This window comes from Nerophis ophidion, linkage group LG05 (genome assembly GCF_033978795.1).
Source record: "Nerophis ophidion isolate RoL-2023_Sa linkage group LG05, RoL_Noph_v1.0, whole genome shotgun sequence".
Classification (NCBI taxonomy): domain Eukaryota; kingdom Metazoa; phylum Chordata; class Actinopteri; order Syngnathiformes; family Syngnathidae; genus Nerophis; species Nerophis ophidion.
Window position 1 is genome coordinate 2,351,726 of NC_084615.1, and position 24,624 is coordinate 2,376,349.

A 24,624-nucleotide genomic window follows, 5' to 3' on the forward strand; every position below is an offset into this window, starting at 1 on the left:
ATGTATGACTGCCATCATATTGCAGTCTACACTTATCTGTTGTATGACTGCCATCATATTGCATACTACACGTATCGCTTATGTGACTGTCATCATATTGCAGTTTACAAGTATGTCTTATGTATGACTGCCATCATATTGCAGTCTACACGTATCGCTTATGTAAGACTGCCATCATATTGTAGTTTACAAGTATCTCTTATGTATGACTGCCATCATATTGCAGCCTACAATTATCTCCTATGTGTGACTGCCATCATATTGCAGTCTGCACGTATCTCTAATGTGACCGCCATCATATTGCAGTTAACAAGTATCTCTTATTTATGACTGCCATCATATAGCAATCTGCACATATCTCTTATGTATGACTGCCATCATATTGCATAATACAAGTATCTCTTATGTATGACTGCCATCATATTGCAGCCTACAGTTATCTCCTATGTGTGACTGCCATCATATTGCAGTCTGCAAGTATCTCTTATGTGTGACTGCCATCATATTGCAGTCTGCAAGTATCTCATGTAGTACTGCCTTCATATTGCAGTCTACAAGTATCTCGTATGTATGACTGCCATCTACTGTTCACACCTATCATTACACCATGTGCCAAATAAAACAGCTTTGAGGTCGGTAAGCAAAACCAGAATTATTCCATACATTAGGGGCACCGGGTTATAAGGCGCAATGTCAAGTTTTGAGAGAAAAAAAAGGGTTTTAAGTGCGCCTTATAGTCCGGAAAATACGGTAGTCAAATATCCAAGTAAGTGAGCTGAAATGTGAGGGGAGTGTAGTCGCTGTTGTGAGACGTAAGAAAGTCGACGGTCCACCTTGTCAGCCTTTTATTTGCACACGAACATCCAAGATTAGTCCACTTGCGTTACATACACGACATCATCAGTCCAACACACAATGACATGAGACGGAAGTTTCTAGAATGGCAAAAGAGACAAGAGGCAGTGCGTTCGCCGTCCCATGGTGTGATATTGCATAATTATGACAAAGGTGACATGACATGCAGTCAAAGCGTACAACGAGAGTGTTATTGGTGGAGGATAGTGACGTCTTTGTGAACTCGCAGCACCGCCCCCGAGATTGTACCAACCCCGTTTCCATATGAGTTGGGAAATGGTGTTAGATGTAAATATAAACAGAATACAATGATTTGCAAATCCTTTTCAAGCCATATTCAGTTGAATATGCTACAAAGACAACATATTTCATGTTCACACTTATAAACTTTATTTTTTTTTTGCAAATAATAATTAACTTAGAATTTCATGGCTGCAACACGTGCCAAAGTAGTTGGGAAAGGGCATGTTCACCACTGTGTTACATCACCTTTTCTTTTAACAACACTCAATAAACGTTTGGGAACTGAGGAAACTAATTGTTGAAGCTTTGAAAGTGGAATTCTTTCCCATTCTTGTTTTATGTAGAGCTTCAGTCCTTCAACAGTCCGGGGTCTCCGCTGTCCTATTTATGTTTTATAATGCGCTACACATTTTCGATGAGGGACAGGTCTGGACTGCAGGCGGGCCAGGAAAGTACCCGCACTCTTTTACTATGAAACCACGCTGTTGTAACAAGTGACTTGGCATTGTCTTGCTGAAATAAGCAGGGGCGTCCATTTTAACATTGCTTGGATGATAACATATGTTGCTCCAAAACATGTATGTACCTTTCAGCATTAATGGTGCCTCCACAGATGTGTAAGTTACCCTTGCCTTGGGTAACTTACGGTTACCCAAAGCAAGGGTAACTCCTCATCCATCCCCATACAATCACAGATGCTGGCTTTTCAACTTTGCGCCTATAACAATCCGGATGGTTATTTTCCTCTTTGTTCCGGAGGACACCACGTCCACAGAGTCCAAATATATAATTAGAAATGTGGAGTTGTCAGACAACAGAACACTTTTCCTCTTTGCATCAGTCCATCTTAGATAATTTTGGGCCCAGCCAAGCCAGCGGCGTTTCTGGGTGTTGTTGATGAATGGGTTTTGCTTTGCATAGTAGAGTTTTAACTTGCCCTTACAGATGTAGCAACCAACTGTAGTTACTGACAGTGGTTTTGTGAAGTGTTCCTGAGCCCATGTGGTGATATCCTTTACACACTGATGTCGGTTTTTGATGCAGTACCGCCTGAGGGATCAAAGGTTCGTAATATCATTGCTGATGTGCAGTGATTTCTCCAGATTCCTTGAACCTTTTGACGGTATTACGGACCGTAGATGGACAAATTTCTAAATTCCTTGCAATAGCTCGTTGAGAAATTTTGTTCTAAAACTGTTCGACAATTTGCTTGCAAAGTGGTGACCCTCACCCCATCCTTGTTTGTGAATCACTGAGCATTTCATGGAAGCTGCTTTTATAGCCAATCATGGCACCCACCTGTTCCCAATTAGCCTGCACACCTGAACTGTGAAGTGAATTATATTTATAAAGCGCTTTTCTCTAGTGACTCAAAGCGCTTTACATAGTGAAACCCAATATCTAAGTTACATTTTTTAAACCAGTGTGGGTGGCACTGGGAGCAGGTGGGTAAAGTGTCTTGCCCAAGGACACAACGGCAGTGACTAGGATGGCAGAAGCGGGAATTGAACCTGCAACCCTCAAATTGCTGGCACGGCCGCTCTACCAACCGAGCTATGGTTGGTAGGGTTAGGGTTAGGGTTAGGGGTTAACCCTAACCCTAATCCCTGTGGGATGTTCCAAATAAGTGTTTGATGAGCATTCCTCAACTTTATCAGTATCTATTGCCACTTTTTCCCAACTTCTTTGTCATGTGTTGCTGGCATCAAATTCTAAAGTTAATGATTATTTGCAAAAACCTCAAATATGTTGTCTTTGTAGCATATTCAACTGAATATGGCTTGAAAAGGATTTACAAATCATTGTATTCTGTTTATATTTACATCTAACACAATTTCCCCACTCACATGGAAACAGAGTTTGTACATGACATCGCCCCTGAGGTCGCTTTTGTTGCTTCGGACGGCCTCCAAAGTGGAGAGGTGGGTGATTTAAGCCCCGACAGGAGTAACCTGATTGTACACGCCTGCAGGTCCCACACGGCGGTACAGAACCTTAATCCATGACTCCACAGCGCCTGGTACTTGCTGTGCACACCACCCTGCAGAAAATGGCTAAAAATAGTGCTCGCTACGAAGGGTGCGTGTGGGTCCCAGTCTCCAGCGGGAGGTGCAGACATACATGAATGTGTCAACAGGGAGGGATCACTTCCACCTCCACATGGCGGGAAGTGAGCTCCCACTTCTAGTTGAGTAGTACAAGGTGTGCCCTGGTGGGTGCAAGTTAGAGACGATATTTCCTCAGGAGCTCCGACTGCCACATGTACTTCCTCTCCGGGAAGCGGTCGGGGATCCGGATGCGATGGAAGTCCTGGATGCACTTGTGCAGCTCCTGCTCCGGAGTCATCTTCTCCTTGTTGGCTTTCCTCTTGGCGGCCTCTCGCTCGCGCACGCCGAAGGTCCTGACGCGCAGCATGTCGGTCTTGCGCCGCATCTCCGCCTGCTGCGGGGTGTGCGCCGGCCCCTTGTGCACGGGCCGGTCCAGGGACTGGATGTTGGGGTGTCTGGTCACGGGGCCGCGGATGACGGTGCCCTGAGGGGAGCTGGCCTCCGACTGGGTCTCGGAGCAGGAGGTGGAGAGCTCGTTGAAGGAGGTGCCGCTTTCTCCCTCGCGCTCGCTTTTGTGGCTCTTGCAGCAGCAGTCGCAGTGTGAGGAGGACCACCGGGAGGGCCCGCCTGCGACACACACACACACACACACACACACACACACACACACAGGCGTTGGAAACACAAACAACCGGCCAATATCTGCGTGCTGAAACCAACTTAGACATTTATATCTGTCCAGGCTTAGTGACATGGTGCCCGTTTCCAGGCTTATTTGGAGTCATTCTGTTGACTTTTTTTGTACAAGGTGGCAAAGGTCATTAATTACTTGCAAGAGAGGCGATCGCGTTAATTGACACTTTCTAATTGGCTATATTACTGCAATTTCTATGACTTAGTGGATTATATACAGTTTTATTTTGATTTGATTCAGCCTATCTTGCCGATTGTATTGTACCATATGTCCCGGCAAGAAATCTGCGTTCAAAAGACTCCGGCTTATTAGTGATTCCTAGAGCTCAAAAAAAGTCTGCGGGCTATAGAGCGTTTTCCGTTCGGGCTCCAGTACTCTGGAATGCCCTCCCGGTAACAGTTCGAGATGTTACCTCAGTAGAAGCATTTAAGTCTCATCTTAAAACTCATCTGTATACTCTAGCCTTTAAATAGACCTCCTTTTTAGACCAGTTGATCTGCCGCTTCTTTTCTTTCTCCTATGTCCCCCCCTCCCTTGTGGAGGGGGTCCGGTCCGATGACCATGGATGAAGTACTAACTGTCCAGAGTCGAGACCCAGGATGGACCGCTCGTCGGGACCCAGGATGGACCGCTCGCGTGTATCGGTTGGGGACATCTCTACGCTGCTGATCCGCTTGAGATGGTTTCCTGTGGACGGGACTCTCACTGCTGTCTTGGAGCCACTATGGATTGAACTTTCACAGTATCATGTTAGACCCGCTCGACATCCATTGCTTTCGGTCCCCTAGAGGGGGGGGGGGGGGTTGCCCACATCTGAGGTCCTCTCCAAGGTTTCTCATAGTCAGCATTGTCACTGGCGTCCCACTGGATGTGAATTCTCCCTGCCCACTGGGTGTGAGTTTTCCTTGCCCTTTTGTGGGTTCTTCCGAGGATGTTGTAGTCGTAATGATTTGTGCAGTCCTTTGAGACATTTGTGATTTGGGGCTATATAAATAAACATTGATTGATTGATTGATTATGATGACTTATTTTTTAAAGGTGGCAAAGGTCATTAATTACTTGCAAGAGAGGCGATCGCGTTAATTAGACATGTTCTAATTGGCTATATTGCTGCAATTTTTATGATTTAGTGGAATAGTTAGTTTTATTTAGAGTCATTAGGATGACTTTTTTTTTTACAAGGTGGCAAAGGTCATTAATTACTTGCAAGAGAGGCGATCGCGTTAATTGACACTTTCTAATTGGCTGTATTACTGCACTTTCTATGACTTAGTGGATTATATACACTGTAAAAAAAAATTCAGTAAAAAAACGGTCATCTACTGGCAGCTACAGCTGCCAAACGAAAACCATAAAATTAAAGTAAAACACTGTAAACCAAATAATGATCAAAAACCTTATATTTACAGAAATGTTCATGAAACGTTTTGCGGAAAAACATCGTAATTTTACAGATTTTTACTAAACTGTTAAAACCATAAAATTAAAGTAAAACACTGTAAACCAAATAATGATCAAAAACTTTATATTTACAGAAATTTTCATGAAACGTTTTGCTGAACAATATCGTAATTTTACAGATTTTTACTAAATTATTAAAACCATAAAATTAAAAGCGTAAAATTAAAGTAAAACACTGTAAACCAAATAATGATCAAAAACCTTATATTTACAGAAATTTTCGTGAAACGTTTTGCGGAACAAAATCGTAATTTTACAGATTTTTACTAAATTATTAAAACCATAAAATTAAAGTAAAACACTGTCAACCAAATAATGATCAAAAACCTTATATTTACAGAAATTTTCATGAAACGTTTTGCGGAAAAATATCGTAATTTTACAGATTTTTACTAAATTATTAAGATGGACCACCTTTGAATAAAGTGACGATGCAAACAGTTCTGCAGAAAAATACCTTTCTTCTACAGAGTTTTTCCAAATGATTCCAATCAACAACTTTTAATGAAGTGACGATGCTGGCATTTCCACAGAAAAATACCATCATTTTACCCATGTTTTCTGAATTGACAAGATCAGGGGTTTTCAAGGCATTTTACCTGGGGGGCCACTGGATGCCGTAACTACGTGAAAGTGACAAACTTCCCAGTTCTCCCGATTTTCACGAAAGATTTCATGCTACCCTCGCGAAGGACTGTCCCGATATTGTCCGGACAAATATTTTAAGAGGGTGCTGTGACAGCACGGCCTTCATCGACCTCGGTGACCTTTGGTGGCGATTGCTCATTCACCAATGAATCAGCGCGGCGAGGCTTGGTCGAACATACATTAGTGACTGCAAGACATACTTGATCAACAGCCATACAGGTCACACTGAGGGTGGCTGTACAAACACATTTAACACAAATATGCGCCACATTGTGAACCCACATCAAACAAAAATGACAAACACATTTCGGGAGAACATCTTCACCGTAAGACAAAATAAACACAAAAGAACAAATACCCAGAATGCCATGCAGAGCTACACTCCCGCCACCACCCCACATCACCGCCCCCCTCCATGCGTCGGTTGAGGTGGGCGGGGTTTAGTGGTTGCGGAGGGTGTAGAGTAGCACTGCATGGCATTCTGGGTATTTATTTTGTGTTTATGTTGTGAAGATGTTCTCCCGAAATGTGTTTGTCATTTTTGTTTGATGTGGGTTCACAATGTGGCGCATATTTGTAACAGTGTTATAGTAGTTTGTACTGCCACCGTCAGTGTGACCTGTATGGCTGCTGGCTGTTGATCAAGTATGTCTAGCAGTCACCAACGTGTGTCATATTACAGAGAAAAATGTTCAATTGTTAGTATGAGCATAAACCTTTACATAACAGGCTACAAATATTTTTCAACTTGAATATAAAAATACACGTAAATATGAGAAAAATAAGATTTTCCTTAAAATGACATATAAAACTCTTAGTATGAACATAGACTTTTATATAACAAGCTACATATTGAATTAAAGTTAATTACTGTATTTTAACATGAATTTGAAAATAATTTGAGAAAACAGAAAATGTTATGTATTATTAATTTGGTATTTTTCTGTCAAAAAATAGAAATGTACATCGTTTGTAATTACTGGCATATTACTTAAAATAACAGGCGGTTTGTTTATTTACAGATCATGTCCACAGTTCTACAGTTTTATAACCTATTTAAAAAAAAATAGAAAAATTACAGTAGAAATTTAGAGTAAATTAACCATAAAAATAGGATTTTTTTTTCTTTTTTACAGTGTACAGTTTTATTTTGATTTGTTGTGATGACTTATTTTTTTAAGTTGGCAGAGGTCATTAATTACTTGCAAGAGGGTGATCACGTTAAGTAAATGACATGTTCTAATTGGCTGTATTGCTGCAATTTTTATGATTTAGTGGATTAGTTACAGTTTTATTTAGAGTCATTAGGATGACTTTTTTTTACAAGGTGGCAAAGGTCATTAATTACTTGCAAGAGAGGCGATCACGTTAATTAAGTGACGCATTCCATTGGCTGTATTCCTGCAATTTTTATGACTTAGTGGATAATTTGCAGTTTTATTTGAAGTCGTTCTGATAACTTATTTTTTACAAGGTGGCAAAGATCATTAATCACTTGCCAGAGGGGCAATTTACATTAATTAAAGGACGTGTTCTAATTGGCTGTTTTGCTGTAATTTCTACGAATTAGTGGATTATTTACAGTTTTATTTGGCGTGGTTCTGATGACTTATTTTTCAAAAGGTGGCAAAGGTCATTAATTACTTGCAAGAGAGGCGATCATGTTAATTAAATGACACATTTTGATTGGCTGTATTGCTGCCATTTCTATGGTTTAGAGTAGGGGTAGGGAACCTATGGCTCTAGAGCCAGATGTGGCTCTTTTGATGACTGCATCTGGCTCTCAGATAAATCTTAGCTGACGTTGCTTAACATGATAAGTAATGAATAATTCCACTTGTAATAAGTGTTAAAAAATAATGTTCAAAACATAAAACATTCTCATGCATTTTTAGTCCATCCATCCGTTTACTACCGCACCTGTTCAAGAAGTTGCATTAAGAAGTTATTTATTTATTATTGGTTAGTGTGGGGCTTGTCCTCCTGGGGGTTCTTCAGACCCCCAAGCACCGACATGAGAGCCTGTTTCAGGGTAACAATATTGTTTTATTTTTCAATAAGTCTCTCAGTTGCTTTCCAGTAGATGTATTTTTCTCTTTCGTTCTCGCTCGCACTCTGGCTCCAGCCCCAACCCCGTCTCTCCTCCTGGCTGCTGCTTATAACAGAGCTACAGGTGATTAGATAACAAGGCTCAGGTGAGCCATCTACGCAGCTCTCGCTGATTTTGAGGCCAGTCCTGGCACACCCCAGATTGCTGCAGGCCCGCGGGCCACGCCCCCTCCACAGTTAGCTTCAGAATAACAATGTTATTACAAAGAATAAGAGATCTATTATACTCTAGAAATGTTGGTCTTACTTAAAAATGCACGCATTTAGTTGTGTTCAGTGTTAAAAAAAATATGATATGGCTCTTATGGAAATACATTTTAGAATATTTGGCTTTTTGGCTCTCTCAGCCAAAAAGGTTCCCGACCCCTGGTTTAGTGGATTATTTAGTTTTATTTTGAGTCGTTCTGATGATTTATTTTTTATAAGATCGCAAAGGTCATTAATTACTTGCAGGAGGGGCGATCATGTTAATTAAATGACACATTCTACTTGGGTGTATGACAGCAATTTTTGTGATTTAGTGGATTATTTAGTTTTATTTTGATTTGCTCTGATAACTTATTTTTTACAAGGTGGCAAAGGTCATTTTTTTTTTTTTTTTTTTTCCGAGAGGAGCCAGATGAGGTGGTTCGGGCATCTGGTCAGGATGCCACCCGAACGCCTCCCTAGGGAGGTGTTTAGGGCACGTCCAGCTGGTAGGAGGCCACGGGGAAGACCCAGGACACGTTGGAAAGACTATGTCTCCCGGCTGGCCTGGGAACGCCTCGGGATCCCCCGGGAAGAGCTAGACGAAGTGGCTGGAGATAGGGAAGTCTGGGCTTCCCTGCTTAGGCTGCTGCCCCCGCGACCCGACCTCGGATAAGCGGAAGATGATGGATGGATGGATGGATGGATGGGCAAAGGTCATTATTTACTTGCCAGAGGGGCAATTTACGTTAATTAAATGACATGTTGTAATTGGCAGTATTGCTGTAATTTCTATAATTTACTGGATTATTTACAATATCATTTTGAGTCCTTCTGATGATTTATTTTGTATAAGATCACAAAGGTCATTAATTACTTGCAAGAGGCAATCATGTTAATTAAATAACACATTCTACTTGGGTGTATTACAGCATTTTTTGTGATTTAGTGGATTAATTAGTTTTATTTTGATTTGTTCTGATTACTTGTTTTTTTACAAGGTCGCAAATGTCCTTATTTACGTGCAAGAGAGCCGATCACGTTAATTAGGTGACACGTTTAGTTGGCTGTATTACAGCAAATTCTATGACTTAGTGGATTATTTGCACTTTTATTTGGAGTCGTCCTGATGACTTATTTTGATGACTGTATTGCTGTAATTTCTATGATTTAGTGGATTATTCACAATTTTATTTTGAGTCCTTCTGATGATTTCTGTTTTATAAGATCACAAAGGTCATTAATTACTTGCAAGAGGAGCAATCACGTTAATTAAATGACACATTCTACTTGGGTGTATTACAGCAATTTTTGTGATTTAGTGGATTATTACTTGTTTTTTTACAAGGTCGCAAATGTCCTTAATTACGTGCAAGAGAGCCGATCAGGTTAATTAGGTGACACGTTTAGTTGGCTGTATTACAGCAAAGTCTATGACTTAGTGGATGGGTGTCAAACTCTGGCCCGCCGTGTAATTTCATTTAACCCTTGAGGTAATATCAAATTAAGATTAGAGCTGGCCCGCCGGTGTTATCCAGCAGCGATGCCTCTGTAACACAGCATTCACCGCTGATACTCATACTTCCCAACCCTCACGATTTTCCCGGGAGACTCCCAAAGTTCAGTGCCCCTCCCAAAAATCTCCCGGGGCAACCATTCTTCCGAATTTCTCCCGATTTCCACCCGGACAACAATATTGGGGGCGTGCCTTGAAGGCACTGCCTTTAGCGTCCTCTACAGCCTGTCGTCACGTCCGCTTTTCCGCCATACAAACAACGTGCCGGTCCAGTCACATAATATATGCTGCTTTAACACACACAAGTGAATGCAAGGCATACTTGATCAACAGCCATAAGGGTCACACTGAGGGTGGCCGTATAAACAACTTTAACACTGTTACAAATATGCGCCACACTGTGAAGCCACACCAAACAAGAATGACAAACACATTTCGGGAGAACATCCGCACCGTAGCACAACATAAACTCAACAGAAGAAATATTCAGAACCCCTTGCAGCACTAACTCGTCCGGGACGCTACAATATACACCCTCGCTACCACCAAACCTCGCTCCCTTGAATTGATTAACGTGGACCCCGACTTAAACAAGTTGAAAAACTTATTGGGGTGTTACCATTTAGTGGTCAATTGTACGGAATATGTACTGTACTGTGCAATCTACTAATAAAAGCATCAATCAATCAATCAATCCCCCAATTTTTATTTACATTTTATTTGATATGCCATTGATATTTTTTACTCATTATTGTAATTTGAAACTCCACTTTGCATGTCACTATAAAGTTATATAAGACTTGCTTGTTTAATATTCAATGCAAAACTTGTTTGGGTCTCTATTAAAAGGTAATTTGTTCAACCTTGGCCCGCGACTTTGTTCACTTTTAAATTCTGGCCCACTCTGTATTTGAGTTTGACATCCCGGACTTAGTGGATTATTTACAGTTTTATTTGGAGTTGTTCTGATGACTTATTTTGATGACTCTTTTTCACCTGCGCTTGTCTGTACTCTAAATAAATGAATTTTGTGCTCAAGACAAACACAATAAAGTTCGGGCGAGGGTTTTTAAACAGCACTTTGAGCTGTGTGAGAATTTTCAAGTCGATCTAATTTACAGAGTCAAACTTTAGGGATATAATACCAGCGGCACCATGCGGTGTATTTGTCAGACAAATAATAGCACAGTGTTGTCCCACTGGGTGTCAATCAATCAATCAATGTTTACTTATATAGCCCTAAATCACTAGTGTCTCAAAGGGCTGCACAAACCACCACCACATCCTCGGTAGGCCCACATAAGGGCAAGGAAAACTCACACCCAGTGGGACGTCGGTGACAATGATGACTATGAGAACCTTGGAGAGGACCTCAAAGCAAAGGATGTGGAGCGGGTCTAACATGATACTGTGAAAGTTCAATCCATAATGGACCCAACACAGTCGCGAGAGTCCAGTCCAAAGCGGATCCAACACAGCAGCGAGAGTCCCGTTCACAGTGGAGCCAGCAGGAAAACATCCCAACAACCAAACAATTAAACAAGGTGACTCGGTAAAGAATCTGGGTGTTATCTTCCACCCAACTCTCTCCTTTGAGGCACACATTAAAAGCGTTACTAAAACGGCCTTCTTTCATCTCCGTAATATCGCTAAAATTCGCTCCATTTTGTCCACTAAAGACGCTGAGATCATTATCCATGCGTTTGTTACGTCTCGTCTCGATTACTGTAACGTATTATTTTGGGGTCTCCCCATGTCTAGCATTAAAAGATTACAGTTGGTACAAAATGCTGCTGCTAGACTTTTGACAAGAACAAGAAAGTTTGATCACATTACGCCTGTACTGTATATACCTTTATATACATATATACATACATATATACCTGTACTGTATATACCTTTATATACATATATACATACATATATACCTATACTGTATATACCTTTATATACATATATACATACATATATACCTATACTGTATATACCTTTATATACATATATACATACATATATACCTGTACTGTATATACCTTTATATACATATATACATACATATATACCTATACTGTATATACCTTTATATACATACATACATACATATATACCTATACTGGCTCACCTGCACTGGCTTCCTGTGCACTTAAGATGTGACGCTAAGGTTTTACTACTTACGTATAATCAATCAATCAATCAATGTTTATTTATATAGCCCCAAATCACAAATGTCTCAAAGGACTGCACAAATCATTACGACTACAACATCCTCGGAAGAACCCACAAAAGGGCAAGGAAAACTCACACCCAGTGGGCAGGGAGAATTCACATCCAGTGCGACGCCAGTGACAATGCTGACTATGAGAAACCTTGGAGAGGACCTCAGATGTGGGCAACCCCCCCCCCCTCTAGTATAAAATACTACACGGTCTAGCTCCATCCTATCTTGCCGATTGTATTGTACCATATGTCCCGGCAAGAAATCTGCCTTCAAAGGACTCCGGCTTATTAGTGATTCCCAAAGCCCAAAAAAAGTCTGCGGGCTATAGAGCGTTTTCATTTCGGGCTCCAGTACTCTGGAATGCCCTCCCGGTAACAGTTGGAGATGCCACCTCAGTAGAAGCATTTAAGTCTCACCTTAAAACTCATTTGTATACTCTAGCCTTTAAATAGACCTCCTTTTTAGACCAGTTGATCTGCCGTTTCTTTTCTTTTTCTCCTATGTCCCACTCTCCCTTGTGGAGGGGGTCCGGTTTGATCCGGTGGCCATGTACTGCTTGCCTGTGTATCGGCTGGGGACATCTCTGCGCTGCTGATCCGCCTCCGCTTGGGATGGTTTCCTGTCGCCTTGTTTAATTGTTTGGTTGTCAAATGTTAGAGTTGTATTATTAAATAGAGGTCGGTGTCTAGCAGGACCGATAATCAGCATTTCCGTTTTTTTGGCGTTGAGTTGCAAAAAGTTAGCGGACATCCATTGTTTGATTTCATTAAGACACGCCTCCAGCTGACTACAATCCGGCGTGTTGGTCAGCTTTAGGGGCATGTAGAGCTGGGTGTCATCAGCATAGCAGTGAAAGCTAACACCGTATTTGCGTATGATGTCACCTAGCGGTAGCTAGGTGTGAGTTTTCCTTGCCCTTATGTGGGCCTACCGAGGATGTGGTAGTGGTTTGTGCAGCCCTTTGAGACACTAGTGATTTAGGGCTATATAAGTAAACATTGATTGATTGATTGCTTGAATTGTGTGCGGGGGTTCAGGAGTATAAGAGTCAGCTTACACAAACAGAAGTGGACTTGGGCAAAAATTTGTATCGGGACTTTTTTGCCGCACGACACACTGCCAGCTCGCTACATTGATGCACAAACAAACACACAAACCCTTAACACCGAACAATATCCCACTGGAGCTTTGAATAAATAAATGATAAATGATTCACAGCACGTCACTTACTTACTCTTAAAATAGGTCACTGCAGTAATGATTTAAGATGATTTATAATACAATAAAATGATTATCTGCAGTGGCACGGCACAGAGAGTTACCGTGGTAACGAATAAGGTGCAGAAACAAAATAAAAACTATGTTTGCAGTCTCTATAACAGGGGTGTCAAACTCAAACACAGAGTGGGCCAACATTTAAAAGTGAACAAAGCCGTGGGCCAAGGTTGAACAAATGAACCTTTTAATAGGGACCCAAACAAGATTTGCATTGAATATTGAACAAGCAAGACTTATATAACTTTATAGTGACATGCAAAATCCAGGTTCAAATAATAATTAAAAAATATCAATGGCATGTCAAATAAAATTGAAATAAAAATGGAGTGCCTTTTTTCTATTTGCAGCCTTCTGAGGTAAATATCAAAATGAACTTTTTCCTCAGGCTAATAATAAATTAGAAAATAAAATAACAATAATGAATAAATCAAACATTTAAAACTTGAAGTAGTGAGAGAAAATGCATGAATAAAATGTTAATTATTGCTCTGTTTGCTACACTGATTTGCTTTACCACTGAATATGGAACAAACAATACTCATATAACTTAAAAGTGCAAAATCAACTTTCAAAAAACAAAACGAAAAAAAAAAACATCAATGGTAAAAGAAATACAATTTAAATCAAACATTTAATGCCTCTTTTCTATTTGCAGCCTTCTGAGGTAAATATCAACACAGGCTAATAAATCTTCAAATAAAATAACAATGAGATGGGCGGGGTTAGGTGGTAGCGGGGGGTGCATATTGTAGTGTCCCGGAAGAGTTAGTGCTGCAAGGGGTTGTGGGTATTTGTTCTGTTGTGTTGTGTGGGGCGGTATAGCTCGGTTGGTAGAGTGGCCGTGCCAGCAACTTGAGGGTTGCAGGTTCGATTCCCGCTCCTGCCATCCTAGTCACTGCCGTTGTGTCCTTGGGCAAGACACTTTACCCACGTGCTCCCAGTGCCACCCACACTGGTTTAAATGTAATTTAGATATTGGGTTTCACTATGTAAAGCGCTTTGAGTCACTAGAGAAAAGCGCTATATAAATAAAATTCACTTCACACAAAAATTCACTTCTATGTTGTGTTACGGTGCGGATGTTCTCCCGAAATGCGTTTGTCATTCTTGTTTGGTGTGGGTTCACAGTGCGGCGCAGATTTTTAACAGTATTAAACTTGTTTATACGGCCACCCTCAGTCTGACCTGTATGGCTGTTGAGCAAGTATGCCTTGCATTCACTTAAGTGTGTGTATAAGTGGCATATATTATGTGACTTGGCCGGCACGCTGTTTGTATGGAGGAAAAGCGGACGTGACAACATATTGTAGACAACGCTATAGGCAGTGCCTTTTAGGCACGCCCCCAATATTATCTGAATATTATCTGAAGAAATTCTGGAGAATGGTTGGAAAATCGGGAGGGTTGGCAAGTATGAGTATTAGCGGCGAATGCAGTGTTATAATACCGGCGGGCCAGCTCTAATGTTAATTTGATATTGTCTCAAGGGCCAAATGAAATTGCACGGGGGCCAGAGTTTGACACCCATGCTCTATGACATACAGAAAGTAAACAAATGTATTACTGGCTGATGTGATATGACAACCCGCGGCTCTTTGACCACTCTGATGTAGCTTAGCCGCATACTTAGCGACCGCCTGGAGAAGTCCGGTAGGTTTCCAAATTTCAGTGTCTCTATCAGAAATCTCCCGGGTAAACATTTTTCGATTTTCACCCGGACATCAACTTTGAGGACGTGCCGTGATGACAATGCCTCTAACACCCTTTCTACATGTCATCGCACCAGGATTTTCACCATGCTACCTGCGTGCCGGCCGGTCACATTTTATATGCCACCTCTGTCTGAACGCATACGCTACTGCAAGGCATACTTGCTCAACAGCCATACAGGTCACACTGAGGGTTGTGATATAAACAACTTTAACACCCTTACTAATATGCGCCACACTGTGAACTCACACCAAACAAGAATGACAAACACATTTCGGGGGAACATCCTCACTATAACACAACATAAACATGACATAACAAATACCCAGAATCCCATGTATCCCTGACTATTCCGGGCTACATTATACACCCCCGCCCAACTCAACCGATGCATGGAGGGGTGGAGCAGAGGTGGGGGTTGGTTGTAGCTGGGTGTAAATAATGTAGCCCTGAAAAGACAGGGATACATAAGATTCTGGGTATTTGTTCTGTGGTTTTTATGTTGTGTTGTAGTGAGGATGTTCTCCCAAAATGTGTTCGTCATTCTTGTTTGGTGTGGGTTCGCAGTGTGGCGCATATCAGTAAGAGTGCAAAAGTTGTTTAAACTGCCACCCTCAGTGTGACCTGTATCGCTGTTGAATAAGGATGCCTTGCAGTCTCTTACGTGTACAAGCTGTAGAGGGCGCTAGCGGTGGTGCCGTCATTGTACGCCCTTATTGTTCATTGGGTGAACATCAGCGTACATTCGAGAGAATAATTACTCTGAAATTCGGGAGTCTCCCGGGAGAATTGGGAGGTTTGGCAGGTGTGACGCTGTCAAGCGGCATTCATAAAAAACTTGCGGGCCGCACTAACATTACATTTTCATATTAAGGTGCGGGCCCCGTGTCTGAGACCCCTGGTTTATACATAGCACAAAGCAAAACAAAACTCTGTATGCAGTATTATTTCATTATAAATTTCAAAAGAGTTATGTGGCTCCCATTGTTTTCTTTACTTTGTGAAACGGGTCAAAATGGCTCTTTGAGTGGTAAAGGTTGCAGACCCCTTTAAAGAATAATGTCGAATAAAGTCTCCTTCTTCCTACTCCCTTTCCGACGTGTTGAATTACAACCTGTAACCAAGAGTTGTACACCTTTTGTGCATGTTCAAAATAAACGACTTTGACGGCTCAGATATGACTCCAGAATGACCTTGTTGTCAGGCAAATGTGCAAACTAAAGAGCAGGGATATTCAGCTAGATAGTTTTGAATAGCCCAAATGATGAAAAAGAGAGGACCTAAAACGGAACCTTGAGGAACACCAGCAAAGTAAGTAAAGACGTTGGACTGCGCCTGAAGTAAACAAGCTGGAGCAACACCTTGAATCACATGACAAAAAATATGTTTTATCTGTAACTGCCAAAAAGGAGCGAACTTAAAGGGATGCCTTGAGGAACGCCTCAGTTATGCTACTCACAAGTTTCAACAAGTTCTATGTTGGGTAGCAAGATTAAAATGTCGATGGTTTTTTTTTTGATTGATTGATTGATACTTTTATTAGTAGATTGCACAGTACAGTACATATTCCGTACAATTGACCACTAAATGGTAACACCCCAATAAGTTTTTCAACTTGTTTAAGTCCACGTTAATCAATTCATGGTACAAATATATACTATCAACATAATACAGTCATCACACAAGTTAATCATCATAGTATATACATTGAATTATTTACATTATTTACAATCCGGGGGGTGGGATGAGGAGCTTTGGTTGATATCAGTACTTCAGTCATCAACAATTGCATCAACAGAGAAATGTGGACATTGAAACAGTGTAGGTCTTATTTAGTAGGATATGTACAGCCAGCAGAGAACATAGTGAGTTCACATAGCATAAGAACAAGTATATACATTAGAAGTACATTTGAGTTGTTTATAATCCGGGGAGATGGGATGTGAATGGAGGAGGGTATTAGTAAAGTGTTGAAGTTGCCTGGAGGTGTTGTTTTAGAGCGCTTTTGAAGGAATATAGAGATGCACTTACTTTTATACCTGTTGGGAGTGCATTCCACATTGATGTGGCATAGGTAAGATGACTGAGCATTTCATGGAAGCTGATTTTATACCCACCTGTTCCCAATGACCTTATTCACCTGTGGGATGTTCCTAATAAGTGTTTGATGAGCATTCTTCAACTTCCTTGGTCTTTTTTGCCACCTGTGCCAGCTTTTTTTAAACATGTTGCAGGCATCAAATTCCAAATGAGCTAATATTTGCAAAACACTACAAAGTTGACCAGTTTGAAGGTTTAATATCAATCAATCAATCAATGTTTACTTATATAGCCCTAAATCACTAGTGTCTCAAAGGGCTGCACAAACCACCACGACATCCTCGGTAGGCCCACATAAGGGCAAGGAAAACTCACACCCAGTGGGACGTCGGTGACAATGATGACTATGAGAACCTTGGAGAGGAGGAAAGCAATGGATGTCGAGCGGGTCTAACATGATACTGTGAAAGTTCAATCCATAATGGATCCAACACAGTCCAGTCCAAAGCGGATCCAAAACAGCAGCAAGAGTCCCGTTCTTGTTTTTGCATTCTATTCAATGGAATATATGTTGAATAGGATGAACAAAACATTGTATTCGGTTTTTATTTACAATTTACACAACGTGCCAACCTGCGATGAGGTGGCGACTTGTCCAGGGTGTACTGCGCCTTCCGCCTGATTGTAGCTGAGATAGGCGCCAGCGACCCCAAAAGGGAATAAGCGGTAGAAAATGAATGGATGGATGGACAACATGCCAACTTAACTGGTTTTGGCTTTTCTCCTTGAAGTACTTGTTACTCTTCTTACGGAGTTGTGACCGGCATTTTCACAACAATAGTCCTACTGACTAAAAGTTGTGACGGGCATTTTCACAACAATAGTCCTACTGACTAAAAGTTTTGACGGGCATTTTCACAACAATAGTCCTACTGACTAAAAGTTGTGACGGGCATTTTCACAACAATAGTCCTACTGACTAAAAGTTGTGATGGGCATTTTCACAACAATAGTCCTACTGACTAAAAGTTGTGACGAGCATTTTCACAACAATAGTCCTACTGACTAAAAGTTGTGACGGGCATTTTCACAACAATAGTCTTACTGACTAAAAGTTGTGATGGGCATTTTCACAACAATAGTCCTACTGACTAAAAGTTGTGACGGGCATTTTCACAACAATAGTCCTACTGACTAAAAGTTGTGACGGGCATTTTCACAACAATAGTCCTACTGACTAAAAGTTGTGACGGCCATTTTCACAACAATAGTCCTACTGACTAAAAGTTGTGACGGCCATTTTCACAACAATAGTCCTCCTGACTAAAAGTTGTGACGGGCATTTTCACAACAATAGTCCTACTGACTAAAAATTGTGACGGGCATTTTCACAACAATAGTCCTACTGACTAAAAGTTGTGACGGGCATTTTCACAACAATAGTCTTACTGACTAAAAGTTGTGATGGGCATTTTCACAACAATAGTCCTACTGACTAAAAGTTGTGACGGGCATTTTCACAACAATAGTCCTACTGACTAAAAGTTGTGACGGGCATTTTCACAACAATAGTCCTACTGACTAAAAGTTGTGACGAGCATTTTCACAACAATAGTCCTACTGACTAAAAGTTGTGACGGCCATTTTCACAACAATAGTCCTCCTGACTAAAAGTTGTGACGGGCATTTTCACAACAATAGTCCTACTGACTAAAAATTGTGACGGGCATTTTCACAACAATAGTCCTACTGACTAAAAGTTGTGACGGGCATTTTCACAACAATAGTCTTACTGACTAAAAGTTGTGATGGGCATTTTCACAACAATAGTCCTACTGACTAAAAGTTGTGACGGGCATTTTCACAACAATAGTCCTACTGACTAAAAGTTGTGACGGCCATTTTCACAACAATAGTCCTCCTGACTAAAAGTTGTGACGGGCATTTTCACAACAATAGTCCTACTGACTAAAAGTTGTGACCGGCATTTTCACAACAATAGTCCTACTGACTAAAAGTTGTGACGGGCATTTTCACAACAATAGTCCTACTGACTAAAAGTTGTGACGGGCATTTTCACAACAATAGTCCTACTGACTAAAAGTTGTGACGGGCATTTTCACAACAATAGTCCTACTGACTAAAAGTTGTGATGGGCATTTTCACAACAATAGTCCTACTGACTAAAAGTTGTGATGGGCATTTTCACAACAATAGTCCTACTGACTAAAAGTTGTGATGGGCATTTTCACAACAATAGTCCTACTGACTAAAAGTTGTGACGGCCATTTTCACAACAATAGTCCTACTGACTAAAAGTTGTGACGGCCATTTTCACAACAATAGTCCTACTGACTAAAAGTTGTGACGGGCATTTTCACAACAATAGTCCTACTGACTAAAAGTTGTGACGGGCATTTTCACAACAATAGTCCTACTGACTAAAAGTTGTGACGGGCATTTTCACAACAATAGTCCTACTGACTAAAAGTTGTGACGGCCATTTTCACAACAATAGTCCTCCTGACTAAAAGTTGTGACGGGCATTTTCACAACAATAGTCCTACTGACTAAAAGTTGTGACCGGCATTTTCACAACAATAGTCCTACTGACTAAAAGTTGTGACGAGCATTTTCACAACAATAGTCCTACTGACTAAAAGTTGTGACGAGCATTTTCACAACAATAGTCCTACTGACTAAAAGTTGTGACGGGCATTTTCACAACAATAGTCCTACTGACTAAAAGTTGTGACGGGCATTTTCACAACAATAGTCCTACTGACTAAAAGTTGTGACGGGCATTTTCACAACAATAGTCCTACTGACTAAAAGTTGTGATGGGCATTTTCACAACAATAGTCCTACTGACTAAAAGTTGTGATGGGCATTTTCACAACAATAGTCCTACTGACTAAAAGTTGTGACGGGCGTTTTCACAACAATAGTCCTACTGACTAAAAGTTGTGACGGGCATTTTCACAACAATAGTCCTACTGACTAAAAGTTGTGACCGGCATTTTCCCAACAATAGTCCTACTGACTAAAAGTTGTAACAGGCATTTTCACAACAATAGTCCTACTGACTAAAAGTTGGGATGGGCATTTTCACAACAATAGTCCTACTGACTAAAAGTTGTGACGGGCGTTTTCACAACAATAGTCCTACTGACTAAAAGTTGTGACCGGCATTTTCACAACAATAGTCCTACTGACTAAAAGTTGTGACGGGCATTTTCACAACAATAGTCCTACTGACTAAAAGTTTTGACGGGCATTTTCACAACAATAGTCCTACTGACTAAAAGTTGTGACGGGCATTTTCACAACAATAGTCCTACTGACTAAAAGTTGTGACGGGCATTTTCACAACAATAGTCCTACTGACTAAAAGTTGTGACGGGCATTTTCACAACAATAGTCCTACTGACTAAAAGTTGTGACGGGCATTTTCACAACAATAGTCCTACTGACTAAAAGTTGTGACGGCCATTTTCACAACAATAGTCCTACTGACTAAAAGTTGTGACGGGCATTTTCACAACAATAGTCCTACTGACTAAAAGTTGTGACGGGCGTTTTCACAACAATAGTCCTACTGACTAAAAGTTGTGACGGGCATTTTCACAACAATAGTCCTACTGACTAAAAGTTGTGACGGGCATTTTCACAACAATAGTCCTACTGACTAAAAGTTGTGACGGGCATTTTCACAACAATAGTCCTACTGACTAAAAGTTGTGACGGGCATTTTCACAACAATAGTCCTACTGACTAAAAGTTGTAACAGGCATTTTCACAACAATAGTCCTACTGACTAAAAGTTGGGATGGGCATTTTCACAACAATAGTCCTACTGACTAAAAGTTGTGATGGGCATTTTCACAACAATAGTCCTACTGACTAAAAGTTGTGACGGGCATTTTCACAACAATAGTCCTACTGACTAAAAGTTGTGATGGGCATTTTCACAACAATAGTCCTACTGACTAAAAGTTGTGACGGGCATTTTCACAACAATAGTCCTACTGACTAAAAGTTGTGATGGGCATTTTCACAACAATAGTCCTACTGACTAAAAGTTGTGACGGGCATTTTCACAACAATAGTCCTACTGACTAAAAGTTGTGACGGGCATTTTCACAACAATAGTCCTACTGACTAAAAGTTGTGACGGGCATTTTCACAACAATAGTCCTACTGACTAGAAGTTGTGACGGGCATTTTCACAACAATAGTCCTACTGACTAGAAGTTGTGACGGGCATTTTCACAACAATAGTCCTACTGACTAAAAGTTGTGACGGGCATTTTCACAACAATAGTCCTACTGACTAAAAGTTTTGACGGGCATTTTCACAACAATAGTCCTACTGACTAAAAGTTGTGACGGGCATTTTCACAACAATAGTCCTACTGACTAAAAGTTGTGACGGGCATTTTCACAACAATAGTCCTACTGACTAAAAGTTGTGACCGGCATTTTCACAACAATAGTTCTACTGACTAAAAGTTGTGACGGGCATTTTCACAACAATAGTCCTACTGACTAAAAGTTGTGACGGGCATTTTCACAACAATAGTCCTACTGACTAAAAGTTGTGACGGGCATTTTCACAACAATAGTCCTACTGACTAAAAGTTGTGACGGGCATTTTCACAACAATAGTCCTACTGACTAAAAGTTGTGACGGGCATTTTCACAACAATAGTCCTACTGACTAAAAGTTGTGACGGGCATTTTCACAACAATAGTCCTACTGACTAAAAGTTGTGACGGGCATTTTCACAACAATAGTCCTACTGACTAAAAGTTGTGACGGGCATTTTCACAACAATAGTCCTACTGACTAAAAGTTGTGACGGGCATTTTCACAACAATAGTCCTACTGACTAAAAGTTGTGACGGCATTTTCACAACAATAGTCCTACTGACTAAAAGTTGTGATGGGCATTTTCACAACAATAGTCCTACTGACTAAAAGTTGTGATGGCATTTTCACAACAATAGTCCTACTGACTAAAAGTTGTGACGGGCATTTTCACAACAATAGTCCTACTGACTAAAAGTTGTGACGGGCATTTTCACAACAATAGTCCTACTGACTAAAAGTTGTGACGGGCATTTTCACAACAATAGTCCTACTGACTAAAAGTTGTGACCGGCATTTTCACAACAATAGTCCTACTGACTAAAAGTTGTGACGGGCATTTTCACAACAATAGTCCTACTGACTAAAAGTTGTGACGGGCATTTTCACAACAATAGTCCTACTGACTAAAAGTTGTGACCGGCATTTTCACAACAATAGTCCTACTGACTAAAAGTTGTGACCGGCATTTTCACAACAATAGTCCTACTGACTAAAAGTTGTGACGGGCATTTTCACAACAATAGTCCTACTGACTAAAAGTTGTGACGGGCATTTTCACAACAATAGTCCTACTGACTAAAAGTTGTGACGGGCATTTTCACAACAATAGTCCTACTGACTAAAAGTTGTGACGGGCATTTTCACAACAATAGTCCTACTGACTAAAAGTTGTGACGGGCATTTTCACAACAATAGTCCTACTGACTAAAAGTTGTGACGGGCATTTTCACAACAATAGTCCTACTGACTAAAAGTTGTGACGGGCATTTTCACAACAATAGTCCTACTGACTAAAAGTTGTGACGGGCATTTTCACAACAATAGTCCTACTGACTAAAAGTTGTGACGGGCATTTTCACAACAATAGTCCTACTGACTAAAAGTGCAGTAGAGTGCACGCCATGAAAGGTAAAGTTCTCACTTTTTGATGCCCTAATCCAGGGGTCACCAACGCGGTCGCCCGTAAGGACCAGATGAGTCGCCCGCTGGCCTGTTCTAAAAATAGCTCAAATAGCAGCACTTACCAGTGAGCTGCCTCTATTTTTTAAATTGTATTTATTTACTAGCAAGCTGGTCTCGCTTTGCTGGACATTTTTAATTCCAAGAGAGACAAAACTCAAATAGAATTTGAAAATCCCAAAAATATTTGAAATATTTGGTCTTCACTTGTTTAAATAAATTCATTTATTTTTTCACTTTGCTTCTTATAACTTTCAGAAAGACAATTTTAAAGAAAAAATACAACCTTAAAAATGATTTTAGGAGTTTAAAACACATATACCTTTTTACCGTTTAAATTCCTTCCTCTTCTTTCCTGACAATTTAAATCAATGTTCAAGTAAATGTATTTTTTATTGTAAAGAATAATCAATATATTTTAATTAAATTCTTCATTTTAGCTTCTGTTTTTTCGAAGAAGAATATTTGTGAAACATTTTTTCAAACTTATGATTAAAATTCAAAATATTTTGATATGTAGAATCAAATTTAAATCTTATTTCAAAGTCTTTTGAATTTCTTTTAAAATTTTTGTTCTGGAAAATCTAGAAGAAATAATGATTTGTCTTTATTAGAAATATAGCTTGGTCCAATTTGTTATATATTCTAACAAAGTGCAGATTGGATTTTAACCTATTTAAAACATGTCATCAAAATTCTAAAATTATTCTTAATCAGGAAAAATGTTCCATTAATTATTTTTCAAATTTTTAAAAAAAGTTTCGAAATAGCTACTTTTTTCTTTTTTTTTCGGTTGAATTTTGAACTTTAAAGGGGAACATTATCAGCAGACCTAAGTAATCGTCAATATATACTTTGATGGTGCAGAAAAAAGACCATCTATTTTTCAAACCGATTTCCGAACTCTAAATGGGTGAATTTTGGCGAATGAAACGCCTTTCTGTTTATGGCTCTCTGAGCGACGACGTCAGAACGTGACGTCACATCGGTACTCAACGCCATTTTTCCCTACACATCAGACGCATCGAGTCAAATCAGCTCTGTTATTTTCCGTTTTTTCGACTGTTTTCCGATACCTCGGAGACATCATGCCTCGTCGGTGTGTTGTCGGAGGTGTAACAACACCATCAGGGACGGATTCAAGTTGATTTACGTAGAATGTGCATCGATTAGCACGGCATGCTAATCGATGCTAACATGCTATTTTGGCTAGCTGTGTGTACATACTGCAGCATTATGCCTCATTTGTAGCTATATTTACATCTAGCCTTTCCCTCATCCACATTTAATGCCAAACAAACACTTAGCAATCGATAGATTTAAGTTGCTCCAGTGTCAAGAGATGCAAACTCCCCCGTTTGGTTTTTACCAGCGATGCTACGACAGAGATGGCAAAAATGTCTGGATATCCTGCGACACTCAAAGCAGATGCATTCCCAACTATTAAGTCAACAAAATCACAAAGGTGGGTGTTGTTGTTGTTATTGACTTATGTGCTAATCAGACATATTTGGTCGCGGCATGACTGCCAGCTAATCGATGATAACATGCTATTTAGGCTACCTTTATGTACATTTGAAACTATATTTACATCCAGCGTTTCCTTCCACCCACATTTAATGCCAAACAAACACTTACCAATTGACGGATTTAAGTTGATCCAGTGTCAATGCGAAAGTCCTGATCGGTTGGTCTGCCCATTTTACCGGCGATGCTAACGCAAAGATGGCCGAATAGCGTCAAAAGCTATTAGCTCAATAGTTTCAGTTTCTTCTTCAATTTCGT

At 40.3% G+C, this 24,624-nt stretch overlaps 1 protein-coding gene across 1 annotated transcript in view; it reads right to left on the reverse strand.

The window, feature by feature from the left end:
• Window positions 1–836: 836 nt before the first annotated feature.
• LOC133552490 (BTB/POZ domain-containing protein KCTD16-like) overlaps window positions 837–24,624 on the reverse strand; it is an 84,799-nt gene continuing 61,011 nt past the window's right edge. Inside the window, exon 2 of the mRNA XM_061899699.1 lies at window positions 837–3,773. Coding sequence (XP_061755683.1) covers window positions 3,322–3,773 — 452 coding nt within the window. The 3' untranslated portion in view covers window positions 837–3,321. The remainder of the gene's footprint in view (window positions 3,774–24,624) is intronic.